This window comes from Amphibalanus amphitrite, unplaced genomic scaffold (genome assembly GCF_019059575.1).
Source record: "Amphibalanus amphitrite isolate SeventyFive unplaced genomic scaffold, NRLGWU_Aamphi_draft 000619F_arrow, whole genome shotgun sequence".
Lineage (NCBI taxonomy): Eukaryota > Metazoa > Arthropoda > Thecostraca > Balanomorpha > Balanidae > Amphibalanus > Amphibalanus amphitrite.
The window spans coordinates 112,319-132,429 of record NW_024882113.1 but is presented as its reverse complement, the minus strand read 5'-3'; the positions used below and the strand labels follow the sequence as shown (position 1 = coordinate 132,429).

At 51.1% G+C, this 20,111-nt stretch overlaps 1 protein-coding gene across 2 annotated transcripts; it reads right to left on the bottom strand.

Moving 5' to 3' along the window:
- Positions 1-369: 369 nt before the first annotated feature.
- LOC122363415 (E3 ubiquitin-protein ligase ZNRF3-like) lies at positions 370-19,415 on the bottom strand. 2 transcript variants are annotated; one of them, XM_043332670.1, is made up of 7 exons: positions 18,727-19,415; positions 10,447-10,575; positions 7,796-7,870; positions 5,811-6,071; positions 4,417-4,723; positions 3,155-3,915; positions 370-1,951 (listed from the first exon to the last, which is right to left on the bottom strand). In XM_043332670.1, exons 1-7 carry the CDS (start codon positions 18,895-18,897, stop codon positions 1,790-1,792), a joined length of 1,866 nt encoding a protein of 621 aa, XP_043188605.1. In that variant the 5' UTR covers positions 18,898-19,415; the 3' UTR covers positions 370-1,789. The 2 variants fall into 2 exon arrangements, with proteins under 2 accessions (XP_043188605.1, XP_043188604.1); XM_043332669.1 differs by lacking the exon at positions 370-1,951 and having other exon boundaries at positions 2,307-3,915.
- Between the last annotated feature and the right edge of the window lie 696 nt (positions 19,416-20,111).

The following is a 20,111-nucleotide window of genomic DNA, read 5'->3' as shown; positions in this document are numbered from 1 at the left end:
CAGGTCTTATTCTTACGTCAACGTCGAACGTATAATGGACAATCGACAGGCAATTTTTGCACTCAGGAAACCAGAAGGCTACTTCAAATGGTGTCAAAGTGGCGCATACAGCAATGTAAAACAGCGTAATTACAGTATTTAAGTGAAAAGTATTTACATGCTTGATCCTAAGGTGTTCTCCCTGTGCCTCAATGTATTATGTGTTCTCGAACCTATAGTTAGAGTTCTGAGGGTATTGCAGGCTGTTCGAAGTTGGCTGCCTTGCTTCATGCTTATCCGATTTGTTTTTGTGTTGCGTCATTTCCTGATCCCCACTTCGCACCGGCATCTCCACATCGGGACCACCCATTCACAGACACAGCGGATCCCTAGTCAATGTAATCAAATGGCTTCACAAGCTCTTACCGAATTTCCCGTCCGTCCGACTGACCGACGGACTAGCAGGCTGTGTGACCGGCGCGGGGCCGGAGCTCACGGGACAGGGGCGCGGCGGCCGGAACCGTCAGACGGTGCCCGGCCGCTGACGCCCGGCTAGAAAAATACTGTTAGTGGCGCGGGTCAGACGGAGGAGGGGCGGAGCGGCGGCGGCGGCAGCACCAAGGCACGTGACGCCGCCGTCGGCTGACAGTCGGCCGGGCCGTCCTCCGGATGTGATTCACGGTCCGTCGATCGATGGGGCGAACAGAGCGGGCAGCGGCGGACAGGACAGGGCAGGGCAGTGGCCGCGCTCTGGGCAGGCACACCACTGAAAGACTGGTGCAGCGGCCGGCACCCGCTGAGTGTGCGCTCTCACCCGACCGCGGACCGGTCGCGAGGCTCGCTCAATCGAGCCGGACTAGTGGCTAACGTACGGCGCTCCCGGAGACCGACACGGTCCACAAGCACTCGGCGCAGGACGACGGACGTGTCACATCTCTCACTCCGCGGAGTGACCGGCATCGGCCGAGACCCGTCCCGACTCCGAACAGTCGCTCGTCAGGTCCGGTACCCGGATCTTCCATCAATACCTCCCTATATCACAGCGCGTCGTCGGAGCGCGGGCGGCCGCAGAAAGCTCGCGGTAGCTGTGCCCGTCGACACAGCACGCCGACACGAGCTGGCCCCGTGATCGGCCGGGTCGCAGCGGCGACCGACCTCAGAACACTCACTGAGTCTGCTGAGTTCACGGAGTTCTCCGTGCCTGGCTGTTATGCAAAATGACGGGATATGTGAACTTTGAAGCTTCCCAGTTCCCGATATTGAAAGATATTGGGCTCCGTTGTAAATAGGACGCCCGACGTTTGATATGGCTTCCTAGTCTAACAGCTGCGGCAGCCGCGACAAGAGTGACAGACCCTGGTCGGTTTCAGTAATCATCTGCTACAGACTACGCACATTGACTGGCGGTGGGCTTGGCTTGATGAAATGTTCGCACTCGGCCTCTTATCGCGGCATTTCCAGTCCACCAACGTCACTGTCTTTCACCATCACCGCGCTCGCGGCAGTGATCTTATTTCCACCTCCACGAATCCGAATCCCACCGTCTTCGCTTCGTCCTTATTTCACCGTTCCTGGTAGACGAGTTAAGTCCGTCACTCCCCCTCACTCTCTCCCTTTTTCTGCACTCTCCCCTCACTCCCGGTACTCCCTCTCCTCGCTCTACGTCGCGCTCAGACGACCGTCCACACGTTAGCATGTTCTCCCTCACTCTCCCCACTCCTTGCACTCTCCTCATCGCTCTCCGTCGTGCTCAGACGACCGCCCACCTCTCTGCGTGCTCTCCCTCGCTCTCCTCACTCTCTCGTCACTCTCAGACGACTGTCCACGTTTCGGCGTGCTCTTCGCCGTCGCTGGCGGTGCTGTAGCCGTCTCCGTCGTATCTGTCCCGTGACCCGGTGATGGAGCGCACCTCCAGGTCATCGGAGTCCGTGTCTGAGGCGGCCCACGAGGGCGGCCGGGGAGGCCACACAGTCTGTGGAAGAAGGGAGAGAGAGCGTCAGCAGTCAAAGCTCAGCACGCTGGTCCTGTAGAGATGGATGGACAGACGGGAACTTTGACACACTATCGGGGCTTATTGAGAACATCCTCTTTGTTCTGAAAAGGTGCATGCTGGGCGCTGGCATTGCTAGGCATCCTGTAAGAACCTAACAATTTCTTGCCACTTTTATCCAGCGAATCGCACTGGCCTGATTCCTGTTCCTGCAGTTCGGCGATCGATGAGATCGACAAGGTCTAATCCCATCCAATCTACGCACGGCGTTGCACGGTAGAACCCTGCAACTTTTCCGTCGTTCGCTGTTGAAAGTTGCCCACCAGAGTTGCATAAACGTTATAAACGTTGCATAAGCGAATTTCGACGTCACAGGTGACAGTACTTTTGGTACGACTCCCACTCCCACCTTCCACACATACCCACACATTTCTATCTTGTCCAGGTAGACATCGAACTGCAAAAACTTTGCTACAGGACGGGATTTCACACGCGGAGGGCCCCTCGCAGCGCCCCGTCCAGTCCGTTTCACACCCTGCCCGTACGAACAGCGGGCTAAAGTCCACCATCGACCGCCAGCCGCACCGACCACGTGACCATGACCACGGGAACAAGGAGCCAGTGCGGCAGGACGTCACGGACCGGCCGCCCGCCCCGGAGTGGTCACGTGACGGGTGCGGTCAGAACCTATGTAACTTCCGTTTTGAGGAACCGTTGAGAAAGTGGTCAGGTCGCGTATAGGTCATAGGCTGGCATAGGCCGGTGAAAGGGGCATAGAAATCGTGAGAAAGATGGTCCTTGCACGGATGTTTGATAAAGAATGAGGTGCAGGCCAGTCGCCCATGGTCATGGCCGGCACATTTTTGGGTGCTCTTTTATTTACTTTTAAATAAGCTTTCATCTTATTTTTAGTATCCGGTGGGCGGTAAAGGACTGAAGGACTCACGTGGGAGACAGTGATGTATTTGTCTGCGGACGTTTGACGGTCTCCTCAACTCCGTCGACTCACTGCATTATATATAAGCAGGTTCGGGGGACCGGCGGACGAGCTGAAGCCCCAGGGAGCGTCCCAGTTAAAACCACCTCCAGGCGGCACGTGGCTTCCTGACCTCTCGTCGAAGAGGGTTCGTCGCGCTCCCACTGACGGAAACTGGATCCGCCTCCGGTGGGATTTGAACCACTTACCTCGGCTGCAGTGAAGGAGCGCCGCTGCGCTGTCGACCTGTAGGGGTGCTGGTCGGCGCCCTGCGGCGCCAGCCGCTGATCGGGGCCCGCGTAGGAGCGCCGGTCGGCGGCGGCAGCCACCAGCGCGTGCTGATCGGGGTCGCAGAACGAGCGCCGCTCGGGCAGCCCGGCCACCGAGCGGCGCATCGGCAGCCCGGAGAAGGGCCGGCCGTCGGCTCCGGCGGGCGCCGGCCGTCGGCAGGGGATCACGGTGCACGTCTCGAGCCGTCCCGAGTCGCCGTACTCGGGGTACACGGTACGGACGATCACATAGGCCGGCTGGCGGGGCGGTCCACCGGGCGGCGCCGGCGGCGGCGGTCCGCTCGGCTCGTAGGAGAGGGAGCGGCCGGCTGTGCGGTACGGACTGACGGCCTCGGGGTGGTAGGAGAGCGGCCGCCGGTCCAGGCAGCCGCTCGGCGTCAGGTAGGTGGGCGTCGGCCGACTGACGGCCGGCTCGTACATGCTGTAGGGCCGGCCGCGCAGTGCCGGGGACGCCGGCACGCTGATGAGGCCGCCGGCGGCGCCGGGCAGACACTGGTCCCGGTACAGGGCGTGGTACTGCGGCACGCCGCGGCTCGTCGTCACCTCGGTGGGCCGGCAGGTGACCGGGGGCGCGCGGTACAGACTGGGAGGCGCCGGCGGCCGCGGCGGCGGCGCTGACGAGCTGCGGACGGCCGGCTGCTCGGCGGGCGGCGGGCACAGGTCCGACGCCCGACATCGGTCTGAAACAACACCACAGGCCGCCGTCTGACACTGACACATGCCACCTGTCCTGGCACGGCTGCAGCGAATACCGGTAACAGATACCTGGTAACGTTCAAGCGGTTCATTGAGGTGAAGCTCCTGCGAGGCTAAGCTAGCTATAGCTACATGTTTGCTTTGGCTCACACATGATCCATCAGTTAAACCACGAGCACATGCTGTGCACCGATCCAAAAACGCCAGTCGCCAGCCTAGTGAAAGTCCCTGCCCCAGTTTATCATGCTCTGCGCTAGAATCACTGACGGGCGCATGTGTATAGGTGCCACCTGCCAATGTTACACGCACAGGCTGGCAGTTTACAGTGACGCCCCCCCCCCCCTCCCGGGCACACACACAGGCGGGCACCGCGGCGTGTCTGCCAGCGCGGGGCGCCCGTCCAAGGTGTACAAACACATCTCGGCCACCCAGTGTCGGTGCCGACAGTGACGACGGCGGCCGACGTTCGACGGCGTCCTACGTACCGACGATGTTGTACGTGCAGAGCGGACAGGTGCGCCGGCTGATGAGCCACGGGTCCACACAGCCCCGGTGGAACTCATGTCGACAGGGCAGCACCCGCAGCTCCTGCCCGGGTCGGTACTCGTCCAGGCAGATGGTGCACCCCTCGGGCTCCTCCAGGCGCGGTTTGTGACCGGCCGGAGGCTCCGGAGAGTGGGCTGAGAGACAGCGGGGTCGACCGGGCCGCGGAGTGCCGCCCCCGACACCGCCGGCGAACCGGCGCGTCGGGATGTGGTGCAGCACCGACTTGGCTAGTCGCAGCGCCGGGTCCTGTCGGCAGGGGCGGCATGGGTCAGTGGCGGGTCACACAGGTCACACGGATGATCAAGGTCAGGTCATGACACATTGAAATGATAACTTATGCCTGATCTTTGCTGGAAAACATCTTCGAAAAATATGTGATTATGATAGACTCGAAACGTGTTCGTTGTGATAAAATGGATTGACGGATGAACGTTGTTGAGCTTCGGTTTGCCTTCAGTCATCCGTTCAGGACCATATCGGTTTCCCTGTTTCCGCTTCCGCCCAGTGAGTGCAACCAGAAGCAGAGAAATCGCACCGATTGATACGAACATTGTTGCAGATTTATTTGAGCGAAATATGAAACCATGGCTGCATTGAGCGGAACAATAAAAGGGAATCATAAATCGAGCTCAGCCTCCAAACAATACGTTGTTGCGTGCTATAGAATGGCAGTGGCATAGCATGGGCTTTTATTAGTCTACAATCAACAACATAAATTTTCCCATCCACAGGTTTGATGAAACCTTTCGCTTTTTACGGCGATAAAGGGCTATAAAGTATGAAAAGTTTCTCTCCTGCGAACCAATCTGAAGTGAGCCCATTATGAGCCCATATTTTACCGTCGACACTTTGACCGAGGGATTGTTTAAAGTTTGAACAGCACGCTGTGCCGTCATCCATTAACGCCTATTATATGCATTGTTAAAACAGGTTTTATGTTCAGATGTTAGATAATTGGAAGAAAATTGGCCGAAGGTCGTTCGGCGTGGCAAATGGCGTCCCATTTGTATCGTCAAAATATTAAATGGAATCGAAACACACCTTTTGGCACGAAATAGAGCATTTATCATTAATAACTAAATTATTCAACCCTAAGCATTAATAACCTTCCACTTCTGGGGACATTTGAAGTCGTTCAAACACTCAATACTCATCTAAAAACAAAACGACGATAAAACCACATACCCTCACAATGACTTGTCACCTCCTAGAACTAGGTATAAATTGTGTAACAAACAGCCTACATAACATCATAAACTTGACGCCCTTCTATGATGGGGAAAAGAGCCCTCTTCCACAAACAGACCCACAAAAGGCAGCTCAGCTCACCCACCCTGTGCCGCCGATTTCGTATCTTGTAGAGCACCACGCCGCTAAGCAGGCAGATGAGCAGGAAGAACACGACGAACAGCGCGATGTCGAAGTAGGTGAAGGCGGGCGCGGCGGCGGCCGGCTCGGTGTCAGCCCGCTGCCGGCTGACGCGCACAGTGACGCTGGAGGCGGGCCTCAGCAGCTGTGACAGACGCACCATGTCCAGCTCTTGCATCACCAGCACCGGACCCTGCAGCCGCGGGTGGCGCTGGCCGGCCAGCAGCTGGAGCGGTCAGATAGGGGGGGGGGGGGAGGGCGTCACACGGCGGGGTCAGGGCATCCCGTCTGTATAGAAAGACGGGCATAGAAGGAATATTGCACACACCGGTACGCAGAACGCTTGGTATACGGATCACAATCGATCAATTGAAATACTAATGATCGATTAACCGTTGTTTATATTCGGCTTTGACAACTGACAGTTTGATTTCGACAGCATATAAGAGCTAGACTCCAAAGCGCTTTGAGAGAAAAAAATAAATAAATATAATAGCGTTTTTCATGGGAAGGCGTAATTGTTGCATTATTGTTTTTTTTTTGATATGCATTATGCAAGTGTATCTGCGACTGTTTGCACATCAAAGTTATCATGCATACGTTACCACGCTCACTTTCACGACACGCGCACGCATACCTACCTATGGCCTATGCCAACCGTACTATGATTATTAAGGATACGTTAGGTGACAAAGAAAAATATGAAGTTATGCATTAGGCATGATTTATCAAATGATATATTAGGCCTAAAGCAACCGCCCTTCCACTTCGTTTGAGTTTCGACCCATTTAGCAACGCCCACCGTTTAAACGCACGAGTCGCACGCTATCTGCCAATCTTTGCACGGTTTCGCTTACATGAAACAGCAGCCGAGCGGAGCGATGCCGCGTTCTGGCTGACCTGCGCCGCTGTAAACACATGTGCCGTTGTTCGAGGAAGCGCACCATTCCTCTCAGCGGCGAGAATTCTAAACAGCAGGGTGGCTTATCGCCGGCTCCTGGGGCCTCCAGCTCGCTGAATTGGGCTCAGACGGGTCGCATCGGTCGGCGGGAAGCCAAAGTTTGACAGCGCCGGCCCGACCCCCCTCGTTGGGTCACGTTTTATTGATAACGTGACTCACGACGCCTGCCGACTGTCTAAGATGACAGCTGGGGCTGGTGGGCTTCCGTAGCAGCACCGTTCGCGTCCGTTCCAAACGGGGCAGGGAAACTGGATAGACAATTCACTTCCTCGGCTCAGCCTTCCAGTGCTTCACGCTTATGGTGTGACAGTTCTTACTATGCATTTATAAGTCATGGCTGTAAACGGTTAAGAGCAAAATTATTGTGGCAGGATACATAAGTGTGGCCGTTCTAAACGGCGGCAGATTTGCTTCGTTTCCTTTTTACTTCACAATGCTTTTTTGTCTTGACTTCACCCCGAGTGTTCTGCATGTTCTGAGCGTTCTGCCATGCCTACAGCTGTTCGGGTTTTACGGGGATTTTTCTATCATTTTCGCATGCGTTATTTCATTTATAGATATCATTACCGTTCCTTTATTCTTGACGGTGTGCTAAAGATTTTAGGCATTGCTTTGTGTGCTCGTTTGCAACCCCGCATACCTGCATGTGAGTGGAAAAGGAACTTGAGCAGTAAAATTTGGACAATCAGCTCAGCCGTCTAGACAATGTGTTTGATGATGCGACTTCCCGACAATACCTAACAAAGATCGCAATTTGTTCCAGCTTTGCGAACAGTCCCTTTTCAACAACCATATCATCTAGAACGATCGCTTATACTGGCTAGTTCCGTCTTCCGCATACAATAGCCCCATTGTTTTCTCGGTATCAAATATTTGACAGATGCATAACACATGTCGTACAGACCCGGTGTCATTGATTATGTCGCCGGCTGTTGGCACAGCCGGCGCTCAGCACTCGGCACTCAGCGCTCCGGACACTCGGCACTCACCTCTGTGACCATTTCCGGGGCGCGGGTCATGTCGAATATCACGGCCACCGCGCCCTGCTGGAACGCACTGCTCGCCTGCGGGCACACAGCACGGTTATGGGGCGGTGTTGGGCGTGGTGTCACACTGCAGGGCGGCAGAGCCTGGTGCACAGCGGATTGTGTTTTAAGCATTCATCCAAATCCTACTTCAATTCAATACAGCAGGGAAGGAGTGCCAAGAAGTTTTGAACGGCTTTGGCAAACAGGTTTGCAAGCTATGAAAGTAAACTGTTTTAGTAAGCGAATTTAATTGTTACATGTGTTTGCGTAGACAATTATATATATAAAAAAAAGTTTCATGTATAGAACCATACAGAATGACATTCCGACTCGCTTTCACAATTTATAAATACATAATTGCATATAATGCCTAGGTTATGCTTACGGCAGGCATTAAGCGCCCGTGTTGATGCGTAGCTAATTGAACTTGGGATACACGGGACGCTCTTTGATCTCGCATATTGCTTTTCTCACAGGAAAAGCTATCCTTTTATCGTAAGAAAATCATGAGATATGTTACATTCAGCAGTCAGCACTTGCCGGTCGTCCCACTGCCTCAGTGTCCGTGTGATCACCTAAAACTGGGTCCAGCCCATTTCCGCTTTTGTAACCCTAAAACGATTATTTTCCCGCTATGTCGGCCTCGTGGCCGCCGGGCTCTTTCAACAGCCGGCTGGCAAATGAGCATTTGGGTGAGCAGGCGATATGAAATGTCTCGGTAATATCCTGCCGTCTGCAGGGCGGCGGAGCGCCGTATCTCAGCCGGGTAATCAAGTGCAGCAGCCGGCGGGCCTGGCCGGGGTCGGTCGGCCGGACAGGAGGGCCTGGAGGGTCTCGTCCCAGGCCGCGCTGAACGATAAGGTTTGAAACAGGACGTAGCGGAAGAGACAGGAAGCCAAGTCAAACGATGCCTATCCGATGAGCTCATACGAACTGTAAACATCAGACGGCACAGCTTGCCAAAAACACGAGTTCAGAACGGTTCTGATATCTCATCAGACAGAACTACACGAGAATATGAAGGATGTGCGTTTTAGCGTATGTATGTGCAATGACAATTGTGTGCAAGATATTTTATGATATACGACATCATTCATGGCAATACATATTACACTGCTATCAGTGTAATATGGATCAGTTCAGTATCAGTATTCACTATTCAGTGTAGTATCTGGATGTCTTCAGCGTTGCTATATGTACCGACGGCAGTCGGCACTTGCCCATTGCCCGTTGCCCTGAACGTTTGCCTTTTGTAATTTAGCGTGATGAATGCATGAATGTGAAACCGTTCGACACCAACGTTCGATTGCCCAGCCACCCGGCTGTGCTCGGAACGGGCCACTGTGCAATAAGCAAAATAATCAGATGACCGGTCGAATGCGAAAAACACGGCGCTGGTAATTCATTCACTGTTTGTTGTTACAGATGACAGACGAAACAGACTCGGTTCATCTGCATGTACTCGGTATTCCGGTGCACTTTGCAGCGTACCTATACCTACTCGCGTCCTCTCATGGACATGGTGAGATGGGATCTACAAATGGACAGTCTAGAGACGAAAGGTCAGTTATAGAAACATGCTACCAGGAGTCTCCACTTCAAACTTAGCTTCGGTATAAAGTTTTATATGGATTGGTGGATGCGTCAAACAACCTCCTTGAGCTAAGCATTCTGCATCTTTCACGTTGATACACACGTCCGCATAGCTTCTCGAGCCTTGGCGCGGCTATAGCGTCGGGATACCATTTTAATCCATCGGATGATCAATTAATCATTGCTTCGTTTATACCGTGACCGATACATATCAGGCAGGTCTAAACTGAGAGCATCTAATCCGTCTGGTCCTCGCCTAAGCAGCGGGGCCTGAACGGTATACGAGCGGAGGCTGGAATGTATCCAAGACGCCTGCCAGCTCTCTGAGCAGCGTCCAAATTTTATCTCAGACACATCTTTACACCGACGACCGTGTGGATATATCGGACGAGGCTAGACCTGAGAGAGCTGATACTTTATTTATCTGAAGCTCTTCTTGGACCGAGCTCAGGTCAAGTTGGGGTTATTCCCTAGGTTTGGCCCCATCTAAATTCGACTGACTCTTCTTTTTCGCGCCGTGTCAAACTCGACAAAACTCGGGCTAATCTCGCAAAGGCCACTGACTTGTCCCGGCTAATCTCGGACTGACCTTGAACCAGCCTAATTCTGACTGAGGTCAGGCAAAAGTTGAACTCTTAACCAAAGTGCCGGCTGTTAGACTTTATACGCGCTTGAGTCGCTCGCCCGCGGTGTGTGAGTGAGATCGGTATACTCGTGTGCCTGTACTTAGTCTACAGGTATGTGCCGTGTGTGTCGTTGTTATGTACCGATATGTACCAGATACCAGTGTGATGCATCATCGGTACTGCGACTGATCCGTGAGGTAATACTGGACCAACCACGGACTAATTTCAGGCTAACCCCATGGGCCAGTCCGACTGACTTAGGATTATCCTCCCCAGACTGCTCCGATGGACCTTTGGCTAACCCCGGACTAATGCTTACTACCTATCTCGGGCCACTCGGGCTAATTAAAGCTGATCTGGGACTGCTCTCGGACCGAGTTCGGTCTAACTAACCTGGCTCCGGGCCGATGAACAGACGCTGGGCTGGGTGGTGGGCGGCTCCAGCCTCAGCAGCGGGATCCAGCGATGGGGTCGCAGCTGGAGAGCCGCCTCGCCCGGCCGACACAGGTGCACGCTGCGCACCTGAGGCAGACATGGGGTCACATGAGGTCACATGAGGTCACATAAGGTCACATTAGATCAAAAGGAAACATGAGGTCACAAGAGGTCATAAAAGGTGGTCACAAAAGGGATAACAAGATATGCAGAGGATGTGTGGGAGTCTGAAAGATCAAACAATCCCACAAAGCAGACACTGATGCCACTGGTATGAAACTAAATGCATGACGGTACGTTTATGCTGACATATCGACGCGTTTTTTCCAAACCTCACACCTGTTCTCCCGTGCATTTCCGGGAAGCACGAAAGATCCCTTTCAAAAACTGTCCAATTATCCGATCCTGATCAAATATATGTGTTCGTAAGCTGGTTCTGGCATTGCTTGATCTGCCACGACAGGCAAACTGAAAAAAAAACGAGTGACTGTACCTTTTTTGAAATTTCCTTTCCAACTTGTCGGGAGAACAGATATGGGGTTTGAAAAAAAAAAAACGCGTCGATATACCGCGCGGTAAAAAAGCGCGTCGGTATGTACATACGTTCATTGTTCATGACAGTGGCATATTAGGTAGGTATGCATTAGGTACCCTTTACGCCTACGATGTACGTAAAGGGCCTTAGGTTTGAATGATCATGGGTTTCATCCAACCTATGAAAACGCTTATGCTAGACTTGAGCACATTGGTCTAGCCTGTGTAGCTAAATGTGCATAAAAAGTAATAGTGGTATATAATTTGTGAAATTTCACGTCCTAAAAAAAAAAAAACAGATAGAACTTTACGCTCAAAGTCAGCGAAAGCACCAGCCTGCGCTAGTTTCACATCCGAGTTGACTTAGAGTGGACGATAGACGGTTTCGTCTTTCGAGCATCATACTTCCTTTATTTTGGCTTCTATAATATAGGTATCTTTAATTATTCAACTATTTTGATATTCTCAGCAGTGCTCTGGCCTCTAAGCTTTTTGTCCGACATTGGACCTGGAATTCTCGAGAGGGCCCACTCGACCATTACGTAGGTCGTTATCGGAAAAAGAAACAGAGTCCAACAAAACATAGTTTGTCGATACAGGACTGAAAGAATGGTACCAACACAAACACGTAATCATACCATTACCTGAAGCCTGCTGTGTCTTCAACATGCGATGTATGGCATATCGCTGAGGTATCCCGGTCATGTATAGCGAGCAGCGGAAAGGTTATAGTAGTAGCCTGCGATCTAAAAACGAACACATCACAGCAGCTAAGTCTCACATCAACATGGCAACTGGCGTTCGGTGACGTCGGTAAAACGTCCCATGGCCTTTGCCTGAATGTGGCGGGGTCGCGAAGCCAGCCATGAATATGTCCACCGCTCGATAGCGGGGCTGACCAAGCCACAATCGATGGCCCGAATATGAAGCTATTAGCTCTGTACATCCCCGCCCGACAAGCAGTGGCTAATTTAGACGGAGCCGTTGTCAGGGCTGAGGGGGCAGTGAGCACCTTCGGTCGTGCATGCCACCTATTTTATTTGGACTCTCATTGAACTCTCATTGACCTCTCATTGTGACCCCATCTTAAATGCTCCACTGAAGAAGTGGCGATTGCGATTTTCATCGGCGCTATATAATCTCTATTCGTTTCTGAGTTATGTGCCGATTTGTCATGAAGTGTCGAAATGGGCGAAACTTGACCTTTGATGACCTCTGGTGACCTTGACCTTTAATTTTACGTTGCAAGTGACCGAAGTACTTTCTTCATGATTGTCGACACTCTTTGGAACACCGTTTACCGCGTGTAAATATAACGTGGCCCATGGAGCCGACGTGGACGGAGGGGGGCAAATACCCCAAGCTCTTCGCCGAGTACCGACCCGGCGCAGGTTAAAACAACCACCATTTTCGCAAAAATACTGTGCCGCTATACGAGTATGTCACCGTTCCGAAGAGCATTGTAGCTCGCTATAATGCTGCACGTCAATGTGTGAACCAGTGATTGTGTTTTTCCACAATGCACAAGCCTTTTAGTGCAAGTGCACTATGCACCGTCGTCTGACTCACATGCATTGCAGTGTTCAACTAATTTTAAATACAACCACAGTATAATACTAATTTTCGTGATTTTAGGTCAATTGATAATGATATCATAACGCCATTTTTATCTTTTATAACTTCATGATGCCGGTGATTTATTGATGTCTAAATGAAATGAAGCGTCATCTATTTCATTTATTTTATTTTTGACTGAAAATGACATCTTCTTAATCCTACCTATCCTTTTAACCCTCGCCCATGTAGGGGGGGGGGGGTTGGTGCAACCCCCCTCCCCCCTGAGGTTTTTCTTACCTACACGCCGAACCGTTTCAGATAGCCTGCTCAAATTTTCAGTACCCTTTGGGGCATCCTTTGCGCAACTTTTGGTAATTTTTTTTGTCAAGGTCATGTCAGGTCACGGAGTATGACGTCATAAAGGGAACAACCTCCGGCCAGATTTACGCTAAATTGGAGATTGCTTCACATTGGTATAAATGCCGACTGACCTGACACACTGGATGGATTGTTTTAGAATCACAACTGGCTGATTTGACATTGGCACAATGTCCGTTGACATTTTGAAGGTTACTAAAGGTCAAGGTAAGGTCAGTGACCTCGGTTGACCTGTAATGACTTCTTGCACTTGTATGCCTTTTCGGGGTATTTTGATGCCCTGAATTCGAATTTGCTATCCATTTCAGGCATCGTCGGTTGTTTCTTGTAGTTCATTTTGGGTCAGGGTCAGGTCAGTGACGTCACACGCCTGACGTGACCCAATGCACAAATGACCTTGCAGACTTCCGATGCTCCCAACGCATCATTTTTAGAGTTATGACATCGAAATATACACCAAACGATAGAGAATTGATCGAGGATCACGGTAGTGAAGGTTTCAAGTCGATATCTATTACCGTTTTGTCGCAATCGGCGCGGAACTCTGAAAAAGTTAGATTTTTCCGAAAATTTGACCTTTGACCGGTCATAAGTAGGTCAAATGTTGACTTAGGACCAAACAATATACCACCAATCGCGAGATCTCGTTGAGAGCAGCAATCCGTTGGTCTTTTCCGCTAAGCTCTACGACGCTCCGTTTTCAAACGCCAGGGGGGGTCGCACCAACCCCCCCCCCCCCCCTGCATGGGCGAAGGTGGCAAAACACCGTTTACGGGCGAGGGTTAAAGGGTGGCGCTGCTGATAACATAAGGAACCATGTAACCATAAGTGTGCTCGTATCGTATCGCGTTATAGGTATTATTCAAAGGTAACACAACTTTACCGTTGGATAATGCGCCATAACCACACTGAAACTTATGGACGCAAGTTTCCGGGCCTCAGTTTTCTTTTCAGGTGTCACGGTTGGTAAAGAACACCATTACACGTTCTAGGGATTTAGGAACAAAGGCTCTCGTAAATACAGCAATTAAAGGGACTATCCCACCTTCTAAAATGTTGTTAAAACCAGTTAAATTGTGCCCGACTTTATAGATTGGATGACCAGGAACACGGTTCTGGCATTTATTTTTCATTAAACATCTTAGGCTTCCCATATTCCAAACACAAACTTTCAAATATGTGACGTCACAGCCAGGGCTGCGGAGTCGGAGTCGGAGTCGGAGTCGGAGTCGGTCGGAGTCGACAGTTGTGACCGGAGTCGGAGTCGGAGTCGGAGTCGGTATTGGAAACCCCAGCCGGAGTCGGAGTCGGAGTCACCGAAAATCTGTCGACTCCGCAGCCCTGCCAGGTGTGCGGAGTCGGAGTCGGGAGTTGGAGTCGATCGGAGTCGACATTTCTGCCCGGAGTCGGAGTCGGAGTCGGAGTTGGTTTTTGAAAGCCGGAGTCGGAGTCGGAGTCGGAGTCGCCGTAAATCCATCGACTCCGCAGCCCTGGACAGCCCAAAATTACCTCCTTCCCCAGGCCACATTACTGTCATAAAGCTGATTCTTTTTACTCTGTAGGCACCACAACAAAGTTCAGACCAAGTTTTAAGCGATTTTTTAACGAACAAACCCATTTAAATCAGAATGACTAAACGAGGTGACGTCACACTAACGGTCGCTCCATGTTGAAGATAGGGCCTTGTACAAGGCCCATTTTCAAATGAAGGGAACGAATTTCTTCAACACCAAGAGGCCGCGGGGGTTGCAACCTAGATAGATAGTGGTTTCTGAGCCTCGCCGCAAACTTGGCTATCTCAACTCAAACCCCATGTTAAAGGTGGGATAGTCCCTTTAAGTTCGAAATATGGTTCTCGTTTTGCTTAGGTGCGAAAGCAGTGCGTAACTATGTGCGTAACTGACAACGGAACCGAGGAATATCAGCTAAATGCTGACACTTATTGAATGACAGCTTGAATATCATCCCAATTCTATCTTGCTCCATCTTTAGACATTAATAACCTTGCATTTTGTAGGCTATCTAAACCAGACACGTACCTAAACAGGTATAGCAATGGCAGTTTTTATCTTCCCGCTTCCCGCCACACACCACCTCTCTCTCTCTCCCTCTCTCTCTCTCTCTCTCTCTCTCTCTCTCTCTCACACTCTCTCCCACTCTCTCTCCTCCTCCTCCTCCTCCTCCTCCTCCTCCTCCTCCTCCTCCTCCTCCTCCTCCTCCTCCTCCTCCTCCTCTTCCTCCTCTTCCTCCTCCTCCTCCTCCTCCTCCCCCTCCTCCCATCTGCTCGACACGTCTCCCTCGGTCCTAATGAGATCCCGAGTCTGCAAGGTCGCCGGAAACAGCCACAAAGTCGGCCAGAGGCGACCACTCAGCAGTACACCGAGCCGCCCACCACATCGCTTTCAGAATCAAATTATTGATCGCTACCTGCGGGGAAACGACGCTCTTTTTACGAGAGTTTAAAGCGCAAACAAAGGCCCCTAAAACAGACAAAAATAAAGCATAAGTAAATGAAAAGATATTACTAAGGGTATGATATAAGGCATCCGCATCACGTTATTCTCATCGACATGAAACCTATTTGAAGTATGGTCTCTGGTTAACTCTTGTCTTATACGCTTCCCTTAAAGGGACCCTCCCACCTTAACATTAGTTTTGAGTTGAGATAGCCAAGTTTGCGGCCAGGCTCAGAAACCACCATTTATCCTGGTCGCAACCCCCGCAGCTTTATGGTGTTCAAGAAATTTCTTCCCTTTACTTGCAGGGTGGGACCAGCGTGGTCCCTATCTCTAAACCATTACGGGAATCTGATGACGTCATCAGGCTTTCGAACGTCAGTTAAATGTTCGACTAAAACGTTTTGTAGCACGCGGTGGTATATGCTGCTTTGCGCGCAACAAATGCCGCACTTTCAAATAAAGTCGCTAGGAACAGCGGAGATCCCAAAAAGTAAACAAAAGTAAAAGTCTAATATCTTGAAAACCGGTGAGTATTTTTCGATGAAATTTGGTAGATATTCGTTTTTGCTCTTTCTGAACCGAGCGACATCACTTTCATGCCAATTCATTAACTTTTTTGAAGGTGGGAGGGTCCCTTTAAGTTAAGGGCCTTAACCCGCGCGGGGCTGGGGTCTCCAGCCGAACGCGCGGGGCTGGGGGGGTAAATTTTACCCCCCCTGTTATCTCCCGAACTAATGGTCTGATTTGGAAAATTCAAACGCCAATCGAAAGCTCTCATCACGAACTACTAAAAACATGTACTTAATTTAAAGTTTGAGGTCAAGGTCAAGGTCAGGTCAAGGGTACAAATTGCAAGTTTCTACAGTATCGGCCTTGCACCGTAGTTGCCGAAGAATGGAGTCATGGACTGAGACTGATCGCCCAAAACGTGTTCTTAGGCTACCAAGACAATATTCTTTGCATACAATATCATTCAGAGGTCAGGGTCAAGGTCAGGTGAGGTCAGGTCAGGTCACCAAAAAACAAAATATAGAAAAGGGCATGTGCGACACATGTTTTATGGGTCATTTTACTCATAGAATTCAATAGGCACACTCAATAAGTGATATGGACCACCTCTGGATGAATTTCAGGTCGAGGTCAGGTCAAGGTCAGGTCAAGTGAGGTCAAATTTTGAAGTTGGTTGTTAAGGCCTAAAAAGGTGTCTATCTGATGCAGTTTTTCACGGCGAATCGAATGGTGCTATTTTTGTTTCCGTACGAGGTCTAGAACTTCCAAAAAAAACATTTTTCAAAAAATTTGTGTGTCGTGACGTCATAAAATTTTGAATAACTCCCACATTTTTGAACCGATTCTTCTAAAATTTGGTATGTAGGTGCACATAGACCACTTCTCTGACATATATTCCGGTTTTTTCGATAAACTCAAAATTTTGGATTTTATAATGATTTTCCCAAAAAAGTCAGTTTTTTGAAAAAATTTAGGCCAAAATCCAAAATTTTCAAAAAACCGAGATAGCCATTTGATAGACAAAGTAAAATTACGTATAACCTTTTTTGTTACGTCTTGATTCCTTTAAAACTGAAGATGTTAGCGGCGTTTGAACTTTTGCCGTTTTTGAGGCGAAAATGGCGAACATGACGTCACTAAAACGTCAATTTCTCAAAAATTTTCCGACGGATTTCGCTCAAATTTTCAGGAAACGTGTCAAATTGATGTAAGAAAAGGTACTGAAAGTTTGGCGGCGCTGCGCGCCGCCGTTTTTGAGATATCGCAAAAATTCGCGAGGGGGGTAAAATTTACCCCCCCAGCCCCGCGCGGGTTAACCCTCGCGGGCCTGGGGGGGCGTTTTTCGCCCCCCCCTGGCGAATATTTGCGATAGCTCCCGAACGCTTAGGGATAGGAAGGCGAAACTTTCAATACCTTTTCTCCCATCAATTTGACATCTTCTGAAGTAAAAAATTTGGACCTAGCCCCCTTGATGACGTCACAAGATCCATTTTTCTAGACCCCTGCACGGCAAACTTCGGCGTCACAGACGCAAACTTCAAATAGCTGCTAAAAATAGAGTTTTAGAGATAAAGACAAATTACGAGCACGGTTGTGTAGCGTTTGACCTAGAGAAAAATAGAAAATAGTTTTGGTGACCTGAGGTCAGAGGTCAGGTCAACGACCCCGAAATGTGGTTTTAGTTTTTCGCAAAAAACTTCGACAAAAATGGTCCTAGAGCTACGGCAGTGGTACCATCGCATTCGCCTTGTCAAGCCGCGTCGAATGATATATATTTTGTTCGGAAAAGGTCAAATTTCATGTTGACCTCATGTGACCTCGAATGACCTCTGGTTGACCTTGACACATGAAAGGTCGTTTATGATGGATTTGTACCTGCTGATCACGAATCTGGCATCTATTTTCCTCTAAGCCTTCATTTAGGGCTTCCGGATTGCAAACTTGTCTTATTTATTATTACTAACTTGAATCAGTGAAATAGCCTCTAGCAGGGATACTCTTCTGTGACCTTGACCTTTGAGCAGCCTTGTATCGTAAGATGAACCACAAATAGGGAACTGATAAGCCTCAAAACATTTCAAAACATCTTGGAAGTTAGCACGCAAGATATTCGAAAAAGTGCCAAGTTTGAGGTCAATTTTGAGCGTGACCTTGACCTTGACCTTTCACTTTGAGCAAATTTTCAGAATCCTCAGATTCTCTTCTTTCGTTTGACAGCCAATTTTGCCGGTTTGATGCAGCCTGCCGTCCTCTAGAAGGCTTACTTTGAGATCACTACACATGTGGCGGTTTTTGCCTTTGACCTTGACCTCTGAACTTGAAAATTGACCTGAGGTCAAAATTTTTAGGTGCATTAGAATCGTCTCGAAAGGACTTTTCGTTTGGTATCGCTTTTGTTTCCGTAGCTCCCTTATTTACGGAGTTAGACAGGGGGCGAAAAACGCCCCCCCCCTGGGCTGCGGTGGTTGGGATTACCCCCGGACCCGGCCGGGTTAACGTACGTACCTCAATAAATTTGGTTAAAGTTTGAAGGCCACAAATAAGAAAGTAATGAATGATTGACATTTGGGGGGAGAATGGTATCAGGGAGGTGGGAAGAGCTCAAATATTGCTTTCTTTCGCATAATTGATTGTGTGGATGACTGTTACTTGGAACATTAATGTCCAATGTCAGCCCATGACCAATGGCCATGAACATTGAACCATGAGGGATATCGAAGCCTGTGAGACCGATCCCAATGCTGTTTGCACTTCGCAGTGATGTATGTTCTCGGCTCACGGACGGTGTTTTAGGGCTCACCTCGAGCAGCGTTCCCTCCACCTCCATGACGGGGCCCATGGGCAGGTAGCGCGCACGCAGCTGGTCAATGCTGGTCAGACTGCGGCCCAGCGCCGTCACCGTGACCAGCGCCTCCTGGCAGCGCACGCTGACCAGCACAGCGCCGGCCAGCCACACCAGCAACGGTGGCATGGTGACCGCTTCCGGCTCCTCGGCACGCGGCGGCCGGCCCAGTCACATGTCCTCCTCAGTGCTCTCCAGACCTCCCGTCCTCGCGGCCCGGCCGGACGGGCGCGTCCTCCACTGACCCAAACACACACGGAGTATCCTCGTCACAAATCACTCGTTGTTGTGTCCTATTCTGATTCGTCTCTTTCCTTTTTATTTTCTTATCCGGCCGTGCGGTGCCACAAAGACTCGATCCTTTTGTTACCTTAGTGTGTCTTAATTATGTTATTCTGTAGTAGCGATCGTGTGTCTCTCTGCTTTCTTCGGCTTGCAAATAGTTCAGTCGACTACTCTCGTTGTCTCTAGAACATGCGTCGCGTTTCCTTCCTGTACCAACCGGCCGTACTCTCCGTATCCGTCCTCCGTTTCCTCTGTGTGCCAGTCGGCCGCGCTCTATGCCAGTCGGCCGTTCTCCGCGTGCCGCACTGCCGTACTCCCTGTGCCAGTCCTCCGTTCCCTGCTCCGCACGTCTCTTCTCTGGGCGTCGCGGCCGTTTCCTCTGTGTGCCAGTCGGCCGCGCTCTATACCAGTCGGCCGTTCTCCGTGTGCCGCACTGCCGTTCTTCCTGTTCCAGTCCTCCGTTCTTTGCGCCGCACGTCTCTTCTCTGGGCGTCGCGGCCGTTTCCTCTGTGTGCCAGTCGGCCGCGCTCTGTTTCGGGCCGAGCAATCGATGCGCCCCCGCCGCCAACGTCGCCGTCGCCGCTTCCGCTCCCACAGAGGCCGTACGACTCAATCAGCTGTCAGTCTTCTCAGCTCCACTCCGACGCAGAGCTGAGACGAGAGCAAAGTGCGGCCCGAGCACGCCTGGACCAGGATCAGCTCCGAGCTTTATCGCCTCACATACACTGCTCGAGCGATCGGCACGTTGCACCCTCTGTGCGCCTCACAAGGTCACCGCCGCTGGCCTCACAGCCCTACCGTTAGACGGCACCCAGTCACGGCTCACGGAGCGTCACGACCTCACGAATCACGGTCACAATCACGGACCGTTCTGTCTCCGCCCGCGGTCCCCGTGCCACTCACTGTCACTGCTCCACCCTGAGTAGGCGGAGCACACCCACGCCTCGCGCCCACTGACCCGGTGGAACTGAGTGCCGCGGCCGGCGGTCGAATGGGACAGGCCGTCTGCGCCTGCTCCGACAGCCGACACCGACGATACCGAGACCGCGCCGGGCGGA

Bases quoted from the DNA above. Each gene is read 5' to 3' on its own strand.
- LOC122363415 (XM_043332669.1), bottom strand. From the start codon at position 18,897: ATGCCACCGTTGCTGGTGTGGCTGGCCGGCGCTGTGCTGGTCAGCGTG. The intron at 6,072-7,795 runs GTGAGTGCCGAG...TGACCGCTCCAG, and splicing joins CCCCGGAAATGGTCACAGAG to CTGCTGGCCGGCCAGCGCCA. The intron at 3,916-4,416 runs GTACGTAGGACG...GTGTTGTTTCAG, and splicing joins CTGCACGTACAACATCGTCG to ACCGATGTCGGGCGTCGGAC.